Source organism: Lagenorhynchus albirostris, chromosome 7, assembly GCF_949774975.1.
Source record: "Lagenorhynchus albirostris chromosome 7, mLagAlb1.1, whole genome shotgun sequence".
Lineage (NCBI taxonomy): Eukaryota > Metazoa > Chordata > Mammalia > Artiodactyla > Delphinidae > Lagenorhynchus > Lagenorhynchus albirostris.
In genome coordinates, this window is record NC_083101.1 from 58,478,767 (window position 1) to 58,494,437 (window position 15,671).

Sequence of the window (15,671 nt, forward strand, 5' to 3'; positions counted from 1 at the left end):
CCGACATTCCTTTAAGGGAGAAAGGCCGTAAGCAGACAAATCCTACCTTGATCCACAGGCAGTGTCCTGAACTGGACACTGGGACTATATGGCCCGGGGCCTTTGCTCGTGTGAGCACGTACTTTTACATCATATGTGGTATCTGGTTTTAAGCCACTGAGTGTCAGAGTGGTGTCAGCTGGAACAATAAGCTGCTCCATTGGAAGAAGAGGGATATTGATATCCCTATAAAGAAGGGTATACTTGGTGATGATGCCATTTCTCTCTGCCAGGACAGGTGGCTGCCAAGATATCTGGACAGAGGTTGACGTGCTGCCATCTGAGTGGAGGTTTTGAGGGAATCCAGTTGGGACTTCTTCTGGAACAGAAATCTCCTTCACCATCTCCTCCCCAAAGCCCACTTTGTTTCTGGCTGAGAGCCTGAAGATGTACGATGCTCCTTTGTGGATGTCTGTCGCTGTGAAGTGATCTTCTTTTTCAGAGAACTCCAGAGTAGTGAGTGGCTCCAAATCCTTCCGGCCAAATTTTAGACGGTAGCCCTGGAGGGGTCCAAATGTGTCCACGGGGGGGTGCCACTGAACGAGAGCGGTATTCATCTGAGTGTGGTTAATCACAAGCCGGGGTTTCCCTGGAACTGGAGCACACAGGAGGGAGTGGTGAGACCACCCTACGTGGGTGTTTGCATTTCAATCACTGATGAACGGGAATGCCACTCCATGGGCATTCCCATGCCTTTACTTATAAACAAAGCCAAGGCTCGGTCTATATGCCTTTGTGGAAACATGCTCCTTCTCATACTCTTTTAAGGTAGGGTGAGATATTAGAATTTGATAATGGACAGAAAATAGGAATTATTATTGAAATGATAATTTAAGGAGATTTTTTTAAACATCTTCACATTTCGAATCTTAACACATAGAGGGTTCATGCCGCAGAGAAATGAAGCTCAGTAAGGATTAGCCAGTTAGGTACAGCTAATAAGAATAATAATTAAAATATATTTAATTACTGGGTCCATGCAATGTACCAGACACTGTACTAAGAACGTTACATGTAGTATCTCACTTGATTTACATCCTTCACTCCTATGTGCCCTGCTTAGTTATTATCTTCACTTTGTATAATAAAAAAATGAAACAGAGAGATAGAAAACTGTGCAAAGTTAGATGCGTACTAAGCGAGGATGCTACGAGACAAACATAGGTCTGGCTGAATCCATGGCCCAAACAACTTAACTAGTATGTTGATTATAAGTTTAAAAAAAAAGGTAATGTAAAATAATGTTGCTCTGACTTACTGTGGATCTAATTTGCATTTTTTGTTTATACCATCCACACCAGTCATTCTCATCAAGTTTTGCATCTAGTAAAATAGGAATTATATTAAGACCTACACCATATTGTTGTTATGAATATTAAATGCGGAAATGCATGTAAAAGCCTTAGAACAGTATTTTACATTTCATTAATAATAATAATTATTAATAATCAGAATATTAAGGTTTTTGTGGTCAGGGGCTAAGTACATAATTTCTTTTCAAGCTAAATAAGTTAGATATGTGAATAGGTCTAATATACTCAATGTATTATTACAACCGTATTTTTTTTTTTTTTTTAACACACAATAATTCTTCCTGGAATCCACAGACAAGGACAGTGGTAAAAAACACAGAGCCAGGAGTTTCTTTGGAAATAGTCCAAAGATGAGGGAGGGGAAAAGAGTATTACCAGAACTAAAAATAAGTTAATAGAAAGGGGAGAAAATATGGTCAAAAGGGAGGAAAGCTTACACTAATGGCAATGAAAAATACACAGGCAATGAAAAATAGTATCATAGGTATGCAGATATAAGTTAAAAACAAAAACAAACTAGAAAGGTGTTGAGATAATATACAGAATATTAACTTCAAAACTTACTCGGTTAACCTGCTCACTATATATTTCAGACCCCAGAAGTGGTGTGCTTTGTCCAAGAACAAATTCTTTGTGATATTTCTATCCTTAACCAATGAAGTAATATAATAGTTTTGTTTCACGTGTTGGATACGTTCATAGTAAGTGGGTTCATCATGTGTGGGAAAATAGTTCCTGAAGTTTTTAATGGCAATTATGTACACGTGTTGAAGGTTGACCCAGAAACCAAACCAATCCAAACCAAAAACTGAAGACTCACTGATTCTCATGGAAAGGTGTATCCGATATCTTACTAACCAACTACGAAACTCTCAGAACAAACCCGTTCATAAGTTGGTGAGTGCTTGAATTATTCCATTTATTTTTATTTTAAATATATTTAAAATTATTTTCATTTAAAATCACTTTAAAATAGATATTGGCAAGCATCCTCAATTTCTCTCTATGTGTGTATAGTATTTACATGATTTGCCCATTAAAATATCAATGACGTCAAGATTTAAACATTTGAGACTCTGCTGAGAAAAAAATGGGCCTTTCAGCAGAAAATACATCCTTCAATAAACAAAACCTGGTTGAAACTTTTGGGGAAAAACATAACAATTAGGTCTCCACATTTTCCAGGGACAATATGTTTTATTAAAAATATTTATCGAAAGTTTTCAAAATTCTGGTTATGAAGAACTGCATCATAGTAAATACACTCTGCACCTTGTTTCTATAAGATGCATGTAAAGGGAGGATAAATAAAACAATTTAAAATTTCCTGCAACCACAAATATAGGTTGGATTGTAATAATATTTGTCAGCCATATATGAGTATGCTTTTATTATCTGGTGTTTCACTTCATAATATTGCTACGGTACAAATTTGGAGAAATTTAACAAACTCGTAAATTATAAGAAAAAAAGATCTCATGGCCTTATGAAAATGTACATCTATTCTTCTGTGATAGTCAAAGCCTAGGTTGCACTAATGCCTTTTGTTTATGATGCTGGCATGCCCTTTCTTGTTCTGGGATATAAACACTGTGGGCTTGGTACCATGAAATCAAAGCAATGCTCTAGAAGTAAGAGCGTCAGTTCTGATCTACTGGTTCCCACTGCTGTGCCAGGAGCACCTCAGTCTGCTCTCCACTGCCAAGACAGCCACTCCTTTCCCTGGCAGAAGTTTCACTGAGCCTGAAAACTATGAGACAATCGGCCTGGAAGCAACAAGATGCACTAGTGAAGGAGTCAAGAAAGAAATGAAAGCTGAGGCAGCCAGAGGAAGAACTCCCAGCATTGCCTCAGGAGAGGTTAGCCACATGAAGGGAACACCTAAAATCTCCCCAAATGTGTGAATAGTAGATGCAGTTTAAATAAGCTAGGGTAAGGGTTTTATGGACAGTTGTGGTATTTCATCCAGGGAGTAACAAGTAGAAAAAAGGGAAAAGGAATGAGGAGAGTTCTACAACACTGCATGAATGGTTAAAAAGAATTCTCCCAAACTGCACGTATTGGCAATGAAACCCACTCCATCCCTGGCTTCCAGAAATTCTATGTATGAAACATTTACCAACTCCTCGCTTTAATGTAAGGACTTATGTAATGGCATGTAGGCATTTGGGTGGGAAAATAAAAGATGGATAATGCAGGGTCCTTGTCCTCTGATCAGTGCATACTCCAGGTAGAGAAATGAAGAGGACCAGTAGATGGTGCTGCATGTGGAGTTGGGTCCAAGGTTCTAATGCCTTAGGGATATTGTGTGGACCACTTTTAAAGGCCATGCAGTGGCAGGGTCAGTGGGACTGCTTACTCCAGCCTAGGAACTGGAGGATTGGCAAAAGGAAAGAGTCTTAAATACTTACTCTGGGAGTTGGAGGTCATTTTTAGCAGTGTGTTAGTGAACTTATTGGAAGAAGAAGGCCCAGCTGCACAGTAAATAAGCTAACTCTAACTTATGTCATGACATATAATCTCTTCTCCCTTTTGATTATTCTTATCTCCTTACTGTATTCTTCCTCTTAAAAATCTCTCATGACTTCAGAAATGGTACACATGTGCTGCCCTTTACTTCTTCTTAGTAAGAGCAATCATTGGAGATCAACCAAGGCACTCAGTCCCAATGGCTCTAAACTTAGCTTCAATTTAACTTAGCACCTAAGTAGCAACAATCATAAATGACTGAACCTAAGCCTATTACTTCCAAATTCTCTATGTCATTGTCATCTTTTCTCTCATCCTTAAACATAGCTCCTCAGTACAGTAGTGAAATTCATGTAAAAATATAGAGAAAATTTCAAACCAAAGAATATGCCTAAAACCACAAGATTTCAGGCAGTAGACCAATTATCATGATACAGAGCAATGGGAGTATTAACAAAGAAACTACAAAAATGTCATAATCATTGAAACATAAAAGCCAACATTTTATTCAAAAGCATCCCTCAGGTTACATGAATCCTACATGGATTGCTTAAGTTATGGCCTGTGTTTTTATTTCAAAGATATGATTCTTCACAGATTCTAGAAACAATGTATTATGCAGAAACATATCCTAAAACCAGGAATTTTACTATTAAAATAAAATTTCACGAGAATTCCTGAATTCTCCATGGAAGCTATAACTAAATGCCCTTATAATTGGGGTTATTAGGAGCTCACATCTGTGAGATAAACTCAGTAATTCTTCATAGTTATATAAATACAAGGGATTTTTGTAATACTATATAAAACAAAGCAAATTAATCTGTTCAATAATGACTTTAGAATGGTTTTTTACTATAGGTTGGCAGCAAAGAAAACTAGAATCCTTAGAAGGATTATACATCTGGATTCTCCTATCTCCCACCCAGGATCAGTAGGGAGGTCTCAAGAAAATAAATGTGCAGACATCTAAATTATAAGCATTTCCTCAATACCCAAGTCTCCATTGATTAAGAAAGATCTGAAATTGTGAATGCAAAATTGTGTATTGCAAAATAATTCTGTATATAAGATCCACAATTCTAAATAATGTTCCGTATGGTGACTAAAAAGTGATGAGCTAATCTTAGTGACATTAAAATAGGCAATATCATTCCTTGTTCTAGGATTCGCATCCCTTCGCGATAAAACCTCTACTTTTTTGTCCTCATTATAGGACCTCCCCATCTTATGGGCAACAGGAGTTTGATGCTTCATGTAAGACATTTCAGGCTTATTAAGACACAGTTATAAATATGGGTGAAGGAAATGTATTTTCTTCATTTTGGGGTTCAATTTCAGGGGTTTACCCTCGGTTGTCTACATTCCAATAGAGGCTGATTCCATAGCTAGACAGTCAGCATGTCCCCACTGAACATGCACCGTATCTCCTATGCAGGGTACTGAATAAACTTGATACAATGGTATTTTAAAATAAAAGGCCCAGAAGATTTTGCCTTGAAGGAGTTTTGCCATCTGTAATCCTGCTGCTTGAGGCAATTCCAGGTGGCGGGATATAAGCGAGGCAAATCTTATGACATTTAGACAAATTTGGCCGTGAGCACAGCACCCAGGAGGGTCCTCAACCTCACAGCTGTTCCTTGCTTTATGCCTTTACATCGAGGTGTGTTCCTAAAAAGTTGTGCAAGAAGTGATTCAGGAGGAATAAATCAAATCATAGCTTAAATGTTCCACAGGAGATTTCTACATAAAGGGACTGAAGAAGATTCCTTCTGTAATTATCTCTTAATTTATTGGTTTTACAATGTCAGGTCTTCCAACATGCTCTTTTCCTAATGTGGCCAACCAAAGTGAGACTAAATAGCATTAAGAAGCTTTTTTCTTCAGAAAGGAGCAATCTGGTATTAGTCTTTTTGCTTTTCTTCATTCTCTTTTCTGTTTCCCATCTTTGGTGCAATTTGTCCTCTTTAGAATCCCCACAGCAAGGGGTGAGGAGGAGAAAATGACAAAAAAAAAAACACCTTTAAGTCATCAACCCAGTTCAAGACGGCAGCTCTTCTAACAAGGTTTGCTGCTGGGGCGAGGGGGTGAAGCTGTCACGTGATTTCCCTCCCTAGATGCTCTGCCTTCCAGACCCTCGTGGGACTTGCTCCTTCATGTATTTCAAGTCTCAGCTCAAATACCCTGCCCCTAAGAGATCTCCCATCACTCTTTCTAAAACAGTCCTTAGGGACTGCCCCATCCTTAATGCCCACACACCTTTATTTTGATAATTTATCACTTCCTGGCATTTTATTATTATAAAACTCATTTATTCACTAGTTAATTATGTTAGTCAGAAAATAAATTTCAGGAGGTCAGTCTTTTTGTTTTGTTGATTGTTCTATCAAAGTACTGGAAATAGTGCCCGATACATGGTAGGTGCTCAAATAATATTTGCTGAATGAGTGATTGAATAATCTGGGTGAAGCATGGTTATTCAGTTATTTTTACCCTCTGAACTATGTATCAAAAATCACTAAAGTTGACCATTGTACATTTTTCCCTCTGACCAAAACCACCTGTACCATTTGGAAAATTACCCTTATTGTTGCCGGGAACGTATTCAAGATACACATATGCACAGATACAGTTACCTGCCCCAGTGGTGGACACCAGCTTGGGTTTGCTGCGAGCTCCATCTCCTTTGGTGGTGTAGGCTGTGACAGTCAGGGAGTAGGAAGTTTCAGGCTGTAGCCCAGAAATAATCATGTCCTGAAATGACACAGGAGAGTAACATTGATTCAGAACGTACACTGCAAACGCCCTGGGGGAGCAATCAAGGCAGCCGCCTTCCTTCTGCGCATGCGTAAACATCCCCTGCAGCCATGCCAAGCACCGGAAGTTTCATGCCTAGAGCTCACGCTATGGATGACCTGTCTTCATGCCGACACTGAAGTGGGGTCTTCAGCCATCCTAAGAGGCAGCTCTAAGGGGTAGTAGTCAAAACCGCAAAACCTGGAGTCAGATCTCCTGAATTCTTGAATTGAAACATGGCTTTCCTTATTTACTAGTTTGGTGATTCAGGGCAAGTGAGTTTAACCCGTCGGTGCCTCAGTTTCCCATGTGAAAGTTGGAATGTTAGGACCACCTAGGGCTACTAAAAGATGAAATGAGCTATACTGGGTAAACACTTAAAAGAACGTGTGGCTTGTAGTGAGCAATCCATACTCTAGCTGCTGTGATATGCCAGCTGCTCTCCATGTGCCTGCACTGTAGCCTGGCCCTCAGACTGCTGACGGGGCTGATGCCCAACAGTAGGTATCATTACCATGTCAATATTTTACCAAATGGCTGACCTGTTGGCCCTCGATAGCCAGAGAGCCAGAGAAGCTTCTTAGGACTCAAATAGCATATTATTGGTCAGTTCTACAGGCTATGGACTAAAATCATTATAAACTAAGGAGAATTTTCTAATGATTTGGAGGCCCGGCCATAAAACCACATTAACAGGCCTTGTTCTACTACATCGCGAATAGGTGTTCAGTTAATTCCGACAATGTAGAAAATGTTGAATATCACAAACTATTTATCAAAACTCTTAGTTTTCTCTTAGTAAAGGACCCAAAGCTGTGGTGGCTATAAGAGAAGATAATCATAGAACTGTTCTTCTACATTGGAAGTTACACGACTCTTTAAATAGAGTGCTGGCTATCAATTTGTTCTGATATTTTCCTTGCTGCTACATACACGCACAGCAAAAAAAAAAAAAAAAAACAAAACCTTTCAGATTTTTAGCACAGCTATGTTTTCAAATTGAATACAGATAAATTTAAGAAAATATAGAACGTCATTGTCTTTAGCATCTAAAGACAACGCAAGTGAGAGTTTAGTGAATGGATTAGATTGTGTGAAAAACAGTGGGATTTTTCTGTGCAAGGCTGTAATGGGCACCATAGAACTCACTGGTTGACTCTGATCCCAGGGATGACGGCTTTCGACAATATGCTTTTCTCGAACGTGTAGGAATATCACCAGTGTGGAAATTCAAGAATATCAGATACTATCCTGAAGAGCCACTGGAAATACTATGCTGTCAGATGAATAGACTAAATCTGGGAGAGAGATTTTATTTTCAGGAATGGTTTCACTAACATTACAGAGAATATAAAAACCAAGTGAACCACTGGAGAGCGGCATTTAAAATGATGGTACACTGGCGATTCCCAAAATTATGATGGGTGAATGCCAACATTATTGTTTCCAAGGTCCCCCTGATATCACAGAATTACTGATGAAAGCAGGCCAGGCTAGGAGGAAAAAGAAGCGAGGCCTGGTTCTATCACCAAATCGTGCGGCAAGCAATTTATGTACCCTGAGCCTTCTATAAATTTCTCATTCATAAAATTGGGGTTAACCACACACGTCCTTCCTCTCATACAGGTTGTGATAGGATAATGTAAGTAGTGCCACTCAAAAGGTTCGCGCCCTCTGTCATGGTCTAGGGCTTCCCTGGTGGCGCAGTTGTTGAGAGTCTGCCTGCCGATGCAGGGGACACAAGTTCGTGCCCCGGTCTGGGAAGATCCCGCATGCGGTAGAGAGGCTGGGCCTGTGAGCCATGGCCGCTGAGCCTGCGCGTCCGGAGCCTGCGCGTCCGGAGCCTGTGCTCCGCAACCGGAGAGGCCCGCGTACCGCAAAAAAAAAAAAAAAAAAAAAAAAAAGGTTCGCGCCCTCTGTCATGGTCTAATCTCAGCTGGACACACCTCTCTCTGACTGGATCACATCACCTCTTGGTTTACATTTTCTTTAAGCTGTGGGCGTACTTGTTTACTCAGTGGTTTCCACACCCTCTGTCTGGGGTAGTGTGACTGATATCAGGGCCACAGCTCCTCACTCTGTTTTTGTTCTCCTAGCCCATCTGCCCCTTCTTGACTTCTTCCTGGCCCTGCTTGTGAAAAGCTGGCATTCCCAGATGTTCTGTCACAGTCACTCATCTGCTGCATTTCTCTCTAGTCCTAAAAAAAAAAGAACTGGATCCATCTCTAAAACTTAAAGAATTTTTTCTGCCTATATCCTAAATTCATCTCTAGCCCTGACTTTCCCCCAGGGCTCCAAGGGCATGTATTGAGTTGGCCAAAATGTCTGTTCAGGTTTTTCCGTTAAGATTTTACAGAAAAACCCGAGTGAACTTTTTGGCCAGCCCAATACATTGTAAATATTTGCTGGACGTTTTCCTTTGACTATCAAGTGTTACCTCCACTTCAACTTAACTAAAGCTTAAACGTCATTCCCGGAAGCAGACTCCCCTTCTTACTTCCATATTTTAATAAATGGTGGAGCATCTTCAAAACTTATGAGTCATCTTTGGTCTCTATTTCTTCTTCAAACTCTTAGCTAGTTAGTATGTTTTTGTCCATTCTTCCTTTAAGACATTGATCATAACTGTCCCTTTTTCATTTCTGATGCTCAACTTTTTAAAAATTTTTTATTACTTCACGACTTAGGAAAAGAACTCTGTTTCCCTGTCTACTGTATTTTTTTTCCCCTCTAATCTATCCATTAAATTATTGATTTTTAAGCTTCAGGTAATGACCCATTTAGTAGGTCATGAAATCAATTTAGCCATTCAAGACCAGTGCTTTTTAAACAAATGAAATATACTTGAATATTAAATTTTGCATATATTTAAAGGTAAGGTATTGTTTTGTAAAACCTTTATTTTAAACATATGCATGAATTGGTCATGGCATATAATGCATTTCTTACTATGGGTCATTGTCAAAGAAGTTTATAAAACACTGCTACACTGTCAATTTCATGAGGAGTGATAGCTTGACCATCATATTTACCAAGGATCCCTACAAGAGCCCTGTGTTTCGGCAAAAAAAAAATTTACTAAACAAATGAATACCTCCCACCAGCCATTATCTTTTTGCTCCTTTTAATAATTTTTTATACCTCTCCAGGACTGAAGAGTTAAAGACCAGCTCTTTAGCTTGACACTTTAGGTTTTTCTAACATTATATTAAAATTTAATCTCTTAGTAGTATTTAGTTAACTTACTAACTTGAATCCTTCAGTCCTGTCAAATTGCCAAGCTCACTGTCACCTATTATCACACTCTTGACTGACTGCTTCTGCTGTGCTGACCTTTAAAAGTACATTCCTACCTCCAACTCACCAACATACCCAGACAGACACTTTTACTTCTTCAATCCCTACTCATCAGTTAAGTTCTCAAATAAGTTTCAGGACTTCTACCAGCCTGGTCCACTGTCTCTGAACTCACAGCTCTTACTGATATTGCCATTCAAATATTAATGAATGATACATTGCTTGAGGTCATCGCTTTTGTTGTATTTTATGGAACTTTTCTTCAACTTTATAACCTTCCTAGGCACCTGGACTGTAAGCACTTAGAAGGCAGGTGTCACGTCTTGTGTCCTCCACAGTACCTTACACATAGTAAACTCTCAATAAAAAACACAGTCCATTCACTAAAATATTAAAAAAGAAAATTCTTCACTAAGTAAGATACTTTCTGCCTCTAGGCATGACTCATGCAATTTCACTCAAATTTGTATGGGTACAACAGAGAATTGCCATTTCTAGATAGAGTTAATTAGTGCCATATCTAGGTCATGTTATGCACTGAATATGTAACTCTGGAGCAGGATTTATGAGCAGCCCAGAACAAACTTATTTAACATCTCTCGTCTGTGATACCTCCACTTAAAGCATGCCTCCTCTAACTGTGTCACAAGGCAGAGTTAGTAGCAGCCACCAAAACAACACAAACTAATGATATTTCTTATGCAATCAATAGCATCACAGCAATTTCCCAAAACAAAAACCAAAATGAAAAGTATACCACATAGTGGAAGTACTTTAAAAAATAATTTGTTAGTTCATGCATCCAAGCAAATTGTGATGACACAGTACAAATAAATGAAAGATGGGTATAAGAAACAACAACCATTTATAATCTGTTTTGAAAAAGCAGCCAAAAATTACTCACATGTTCAGTAGTATCATCAAATTCCCACTGATTGAGATTAAGAAGGTTGGGGAGGAGGGAAACAAAATAAAAAGAAATGAAGAGACATTTGTAGCCTGATAAAGGCAATGGTGCCCTCCTTAGATTAAAAAAATAGAAGAAATAAGCAAATGAAGAGGTGTATACAATATAATTCCAAAGAGTATATGTGTGTTATGCTGCCACCTTCATTCCTAATTGAGAAGTTAAAAGTAAATATGTTCTATGTTGTTATTAAAACTGGCTAATTTTTTTTAATGCATGGTTCATTGGAATGAATTAATAAGGCATAGCAAAAAGCTGATGCACACTACATTGTGACATTTATTCTGATTTCTACCTAGGTTACACAATTCAAGTCACTATTTAGGTTAACATCTTTCATTAATATTGAAAATGTACAGTCTCAGTGAAGTCCTGTAAGATGTAAAAAAAAAATTCAATGAATAAAGAGAACATGAAATGAGCAAAAACCAAACAAACCAAAAACCAAAACAACACCACAAAGAAAGTCAGCAAAATAATAAAGAAAAGCCAAAGTAGAAGAGGAGAAAAAAAAAAGATTGAGTTGATATTTAAGCCATTTTGTATCATATCATTTCACTAACTACGATATTCCCAATGACAACAGCAACAGAACTACAGTTCTATAATGTAAGATTATCTATGAACTGAAGAAGGACATCAAAGCATGACGGTCGTATCATTTTATTTCTCATAATTGCAGATGTACCAAATAAAACGTAAGCAGTTAGGGCCTTATTAATTTTATACTATAAGAACTTTCTATTTTATGGGCAGTGCAAAATAAATATTTACAAAAAAGCAAGTCAGTGGTCCTTTTCCAGAGTCTTAAGGGACACTATGAATTTCCAACTAAATTTATAGAAATGGCCTTTAAACCAAAACCATACAACTGGATTTGAGGAAGATAAATTAGTCACTAAGCCAGACCCCTTTAGTTAGAATGTTTCGAAACTGAAGCAAACATAAGTACCTTTGTGAGTTGATTATATTAAGACTTTGGAGTAAAGACATTGGGGTAAAAAAACAGGGCCCTTTACAGCCCTGTTATCTTCACAGAGAAAAGAAGGCAAAATCTGGCAATCTGGCACAGCAGTTTTCAACTTTGTTCATCATCTTCCCCACTTTCATACAAAGGAAGGAATTTTCAATTGAAATAGCTTCAAATTTTCACTTCCAATTTTCACTAATCCCATCCATTTCCATGCCCGGCTACCAATTTGCTGGATAAGCAAAGCACTCCCCTATTCCTAATACATCATTGCTATTGGAACAAGCATAGGTAAACCAGTCCATGGGTTATGTATAATCTCCAGTAGGGCAGTTCTTAACTGAAATCTTCCCCTCCCTTTCAGAAAAATATGTATAGGTAGATTTATTATGGTGCTGTCTTTGAATCACTTCTAATTTATTTTTAAAAACTGAAAAAAAAATTAATGTCTGTTTTAAACAACATATTACAAAACCAAATCGTGACTACATGGTTGTAAATCATTGCCTTAGGGTTGGTAGAATTTCTCACATTCTCAACTACTCTTAATAGATTTCTTAATTTGGCTCAGCACAGGGGATCTCATCAATACCCTGAGAAACTCTAATTTTTATCACTGTCATTATCTTCATTTTCTGGGAAATGAAACAATTATTTTCATTAGATATGTAATTTGGCAAAGAAATACTAAATAAAATACTATCTGGATACCCTTCCCTGAATTAGAATGTCTATTCTTCAGTGGCAGAAATCATACATTTAGAAATTAGATCAGCTTAGTTCCAAATACTTTTAGCACAGCAGAAAGTAGATTTATCAGCAAAATTGCTGTTTGAAATTCTTCCCTTTGATTTAATTAAGTCAACCAATTTTTTTGAAGTCAGAAAGGCAAACTCAGATATAGCTGTAGAGCCGTACATCTGTATTTTAAGAAAACAGTTACATGTTTTTAATCAGATGTGTCATTTCAATTCACTTCCTCACTTGAAGTCAACTCTGATTGAGAAGGTAAATATGGATCATGTGTTTTGAAAGCTAAAATTTTGTGAACTTATCTACAAAACAGACTACAGACATAGAGAACACACTTGTAGTTGCCAAGGGGGAGGCGCAGTGGGGGAAGGATAGAGTGGGAGTTTGGGATTAGCAGATGCAAACCATTATACAGAGAATGGATAAACAACAAGGTCCTACTGTATAGCACAGAGAACTATATTCAATATCCTGTCATAAACCATAATTGAAAAGAATATAAAAAGTAAATGTATATATATGTATAACTGAATGACTTCACTGTACAGTAGAAATTAACACAACACTGTAAATCAACTGTAATTCAATTTTTTAAAAAAGCTAGAATTTTGTATAGGAATTTTAACATGCCAAAAAAATTAAAATGGGGTCTGTTTTAAGGTACAGACTAAAATAAACGTATCCTATAAAAATATACATATGCAATTTCAGAGGCTTACCTGTGCATCAGCCAGCATGACATCCTTCAGCATGGGCTGGCCCTTGGGTTCACCATTTTCCATCCTCACGTAATGCACCTGGTATCCTCTTATCTGGCCATGCTGTTTATTGGGCACAGGTGAGCGCCATGAGACTTTAACAGATGTTGAGTTGACAGCCTCTACCTCGACTTTGCGAGGAGGACCACTAGGAACTGGAACAACATCATTGGATAAAAGAAAATTATAGGCACTTGTCCCACCCAGTCAGAGCATTTTCTTTACTTAGGTTCAAAAAAAAAAAAAAAAAAAAGAAAAAAAAAAAGGCAGACCCACTATGTTTCCTTTGTGGAATACAAACATTTTCAACCAAGGAAAATGCTCAACCAATCTGCTCTACCTTTTAAGAAAAGATCAAAAAACATGACCGATGCCAAAAAAAAAAAAAAAAAAAATGGAAGAAAAAAAGAGTATCAGAGAAATAGAAAAACATGTAAAAAATGTACAAAAGCCAAGGAAGATGCTTTGAGGTTCAAAGCATTAAAGCACAAAGAAGTATAGCATTGAAATAATAACAAAAACTGGTTGTTGATTGTTGTGTGTGTGTGTGTGCGCGTGTGTGTGTTTTCAAGGTTTCTTTTTAGCCGAATAAAAAAGATTCTTGATTATATGGATTTTCTTCTTTTTTTTTCTCATACCAAAGGTATTCCATACAACAGATGCCAAAAACTGAATGTCGAGCATCAGTGTCTCTGAAATGTGCAAGACAAAAAGGCAACAAGAAGATAAGAAGGCACTTTTGAAAAGTTAACTTCAAAATGTAAAAGAAGTGACTACAAAAATCAAGAAATATGCAGAAGACTTTAGATGCAGGTCATAGGAGCAAACTGTTCTTTTAAAAGGAAGCAAATTACAGTGTTGAGATTTAAAAAGTTAAAAAAAAAAAAAAATGCCCAGGCTGTAGCAAAGATAGGTCTCCGGCAAAAACCACTGAAGTTACAGTGTTGCTGGGTAAAAAAGATGAGCAGAGAAAAATGCATTACTGTTAGCCTATCAAAAGACAGCAGACCAAGACTGTGGTAGAAGGGTGCAAACTGACGTAGCAGAGGCAACGTACCATCTTCATCGGTTCGAATCAACACGGACAAGCTCTCAGGGCCAGGGCCGACATCTGTGTGGGCTGTCACAGTGATCCGGTACTCAGTCCATTTTTCCAGCTGTTCCAAAAGGTATTTGGTAGTGTCCGAAGGAATTCCCAAAATCTCATGAGGTTTGTCATCTTCTCCATCCACTGCGGTATACTTGATGGAGTATTCAGTAATAATGCCATTCTGTTTTTCCACTGGTGGAGGTTGCCAACTTACCAAAATACTAGTGGAACTTGGGCTGGTGCAACTAATGTCTTGAGGAGGAGCTGACGGCTCTTATTTTGGTATTGAGTTAAAGGAGGGTTTGAGTGAAAGGACAGGAGTGGTTGGAAAAAAAAAAATGATAAAACAAAAGAAAAGGCAAAAATAAATAAATGAACAATAGGGCAACAAAACAAAAATAAGGCTTTGAAACTTAAATTTTTAAAGATAAATTTATGTACCTTGGCTTAGTAATATGAATAAACCAAAAAATGAATAAATGACCAAAAATAATTGTTAAATAATGGGTGGGGGGAATATGTGAAAATGAAACCTTAAGATAACAGAGCCTCAAATAAAATTACCTACCTGCAATTTAAATTCTTCTTCTAAAACAATCCCTCAGTATTCCCCAGCCCTATTATACAGACTATCGAGCTTCAAAAAAGCTGCAAACAGTACAAGATTTATTACATGAGAGTCTGATGATGTTTAAGAGATGCCATTTCAAGCTTTCACTACTGCATTCTAAAATGAAGGCAATTCCTACATAGTATTCATTTGTGAAAAGGTTCTTAAGAGTGAAAAGTGGCAATAACTTGGATGCCCTTCCACCAATTCCAATTTTTTAAAAAGGGAGATAAATAAAAGCCCAACAAACACAAAAGGGTTCCCTCTGACTATGTGAAAAACGGAGTCTTCTGACCAGTTTTAATGACAAGTGTTAATCTAACATTGATCATAGCCCATATACAGTGAGCATGCAGAACAATAAAGGATGAAAATGAATAGTCCAGGATTTACCTACCCGAGGGTAATGTCAGGCTGGTTGATTCTGACTGTAACTTGTACTTACCCTATGTCAGCTTCCAGCTTTTTTAAAATTATAACTCTTCTTGAGACACCATTGCTAGTGAAGAATTAGATCCCACCAGCAAATTTTGGTAAAATCAATAAAAATCATCTATCCCTTACAAAATGTCAATAACACAGCCATTAAAAAGAACTGTTTAAAAAAAA

General features: G+C 37.6%; 1 protein-coding gene across 1 annotated transcript in view; it reads right to left on the reverse strand.

The window, feature by feature from the left end:
* Positions 1-15,671, reverse strand: part of PTPRD (protein tyrosine phosphatase receptor type D) — a 523,277-nt gene that overhangs the window by 157,948 nt on the left and 349,658 nt on the right. The window contains exons 12-16 of the mRNA XM_060153475.1: positions 14,420-14,725; positions 13,324-13,517; positions 10,819-10,845; positions 6,458-6,575; positions 47-634 (exon numbers count right to left, since the gene is read on the reverse strand). Of these exons, the coding sequence (XP_060009458.1) occupies positions 47-634; positions 6,458-6,575; positions 10,819-10,845; positions 13,324-13,517; positions 14,420-14,725 (1,233 nt within the window). The remainder of the gene's footprint in view (positions 1-46; positions 635-6,457; positions 6,576-10,818; positions 10,846-13,323; positions 13,518-14,419; positions 14,726-15,671) is intronic.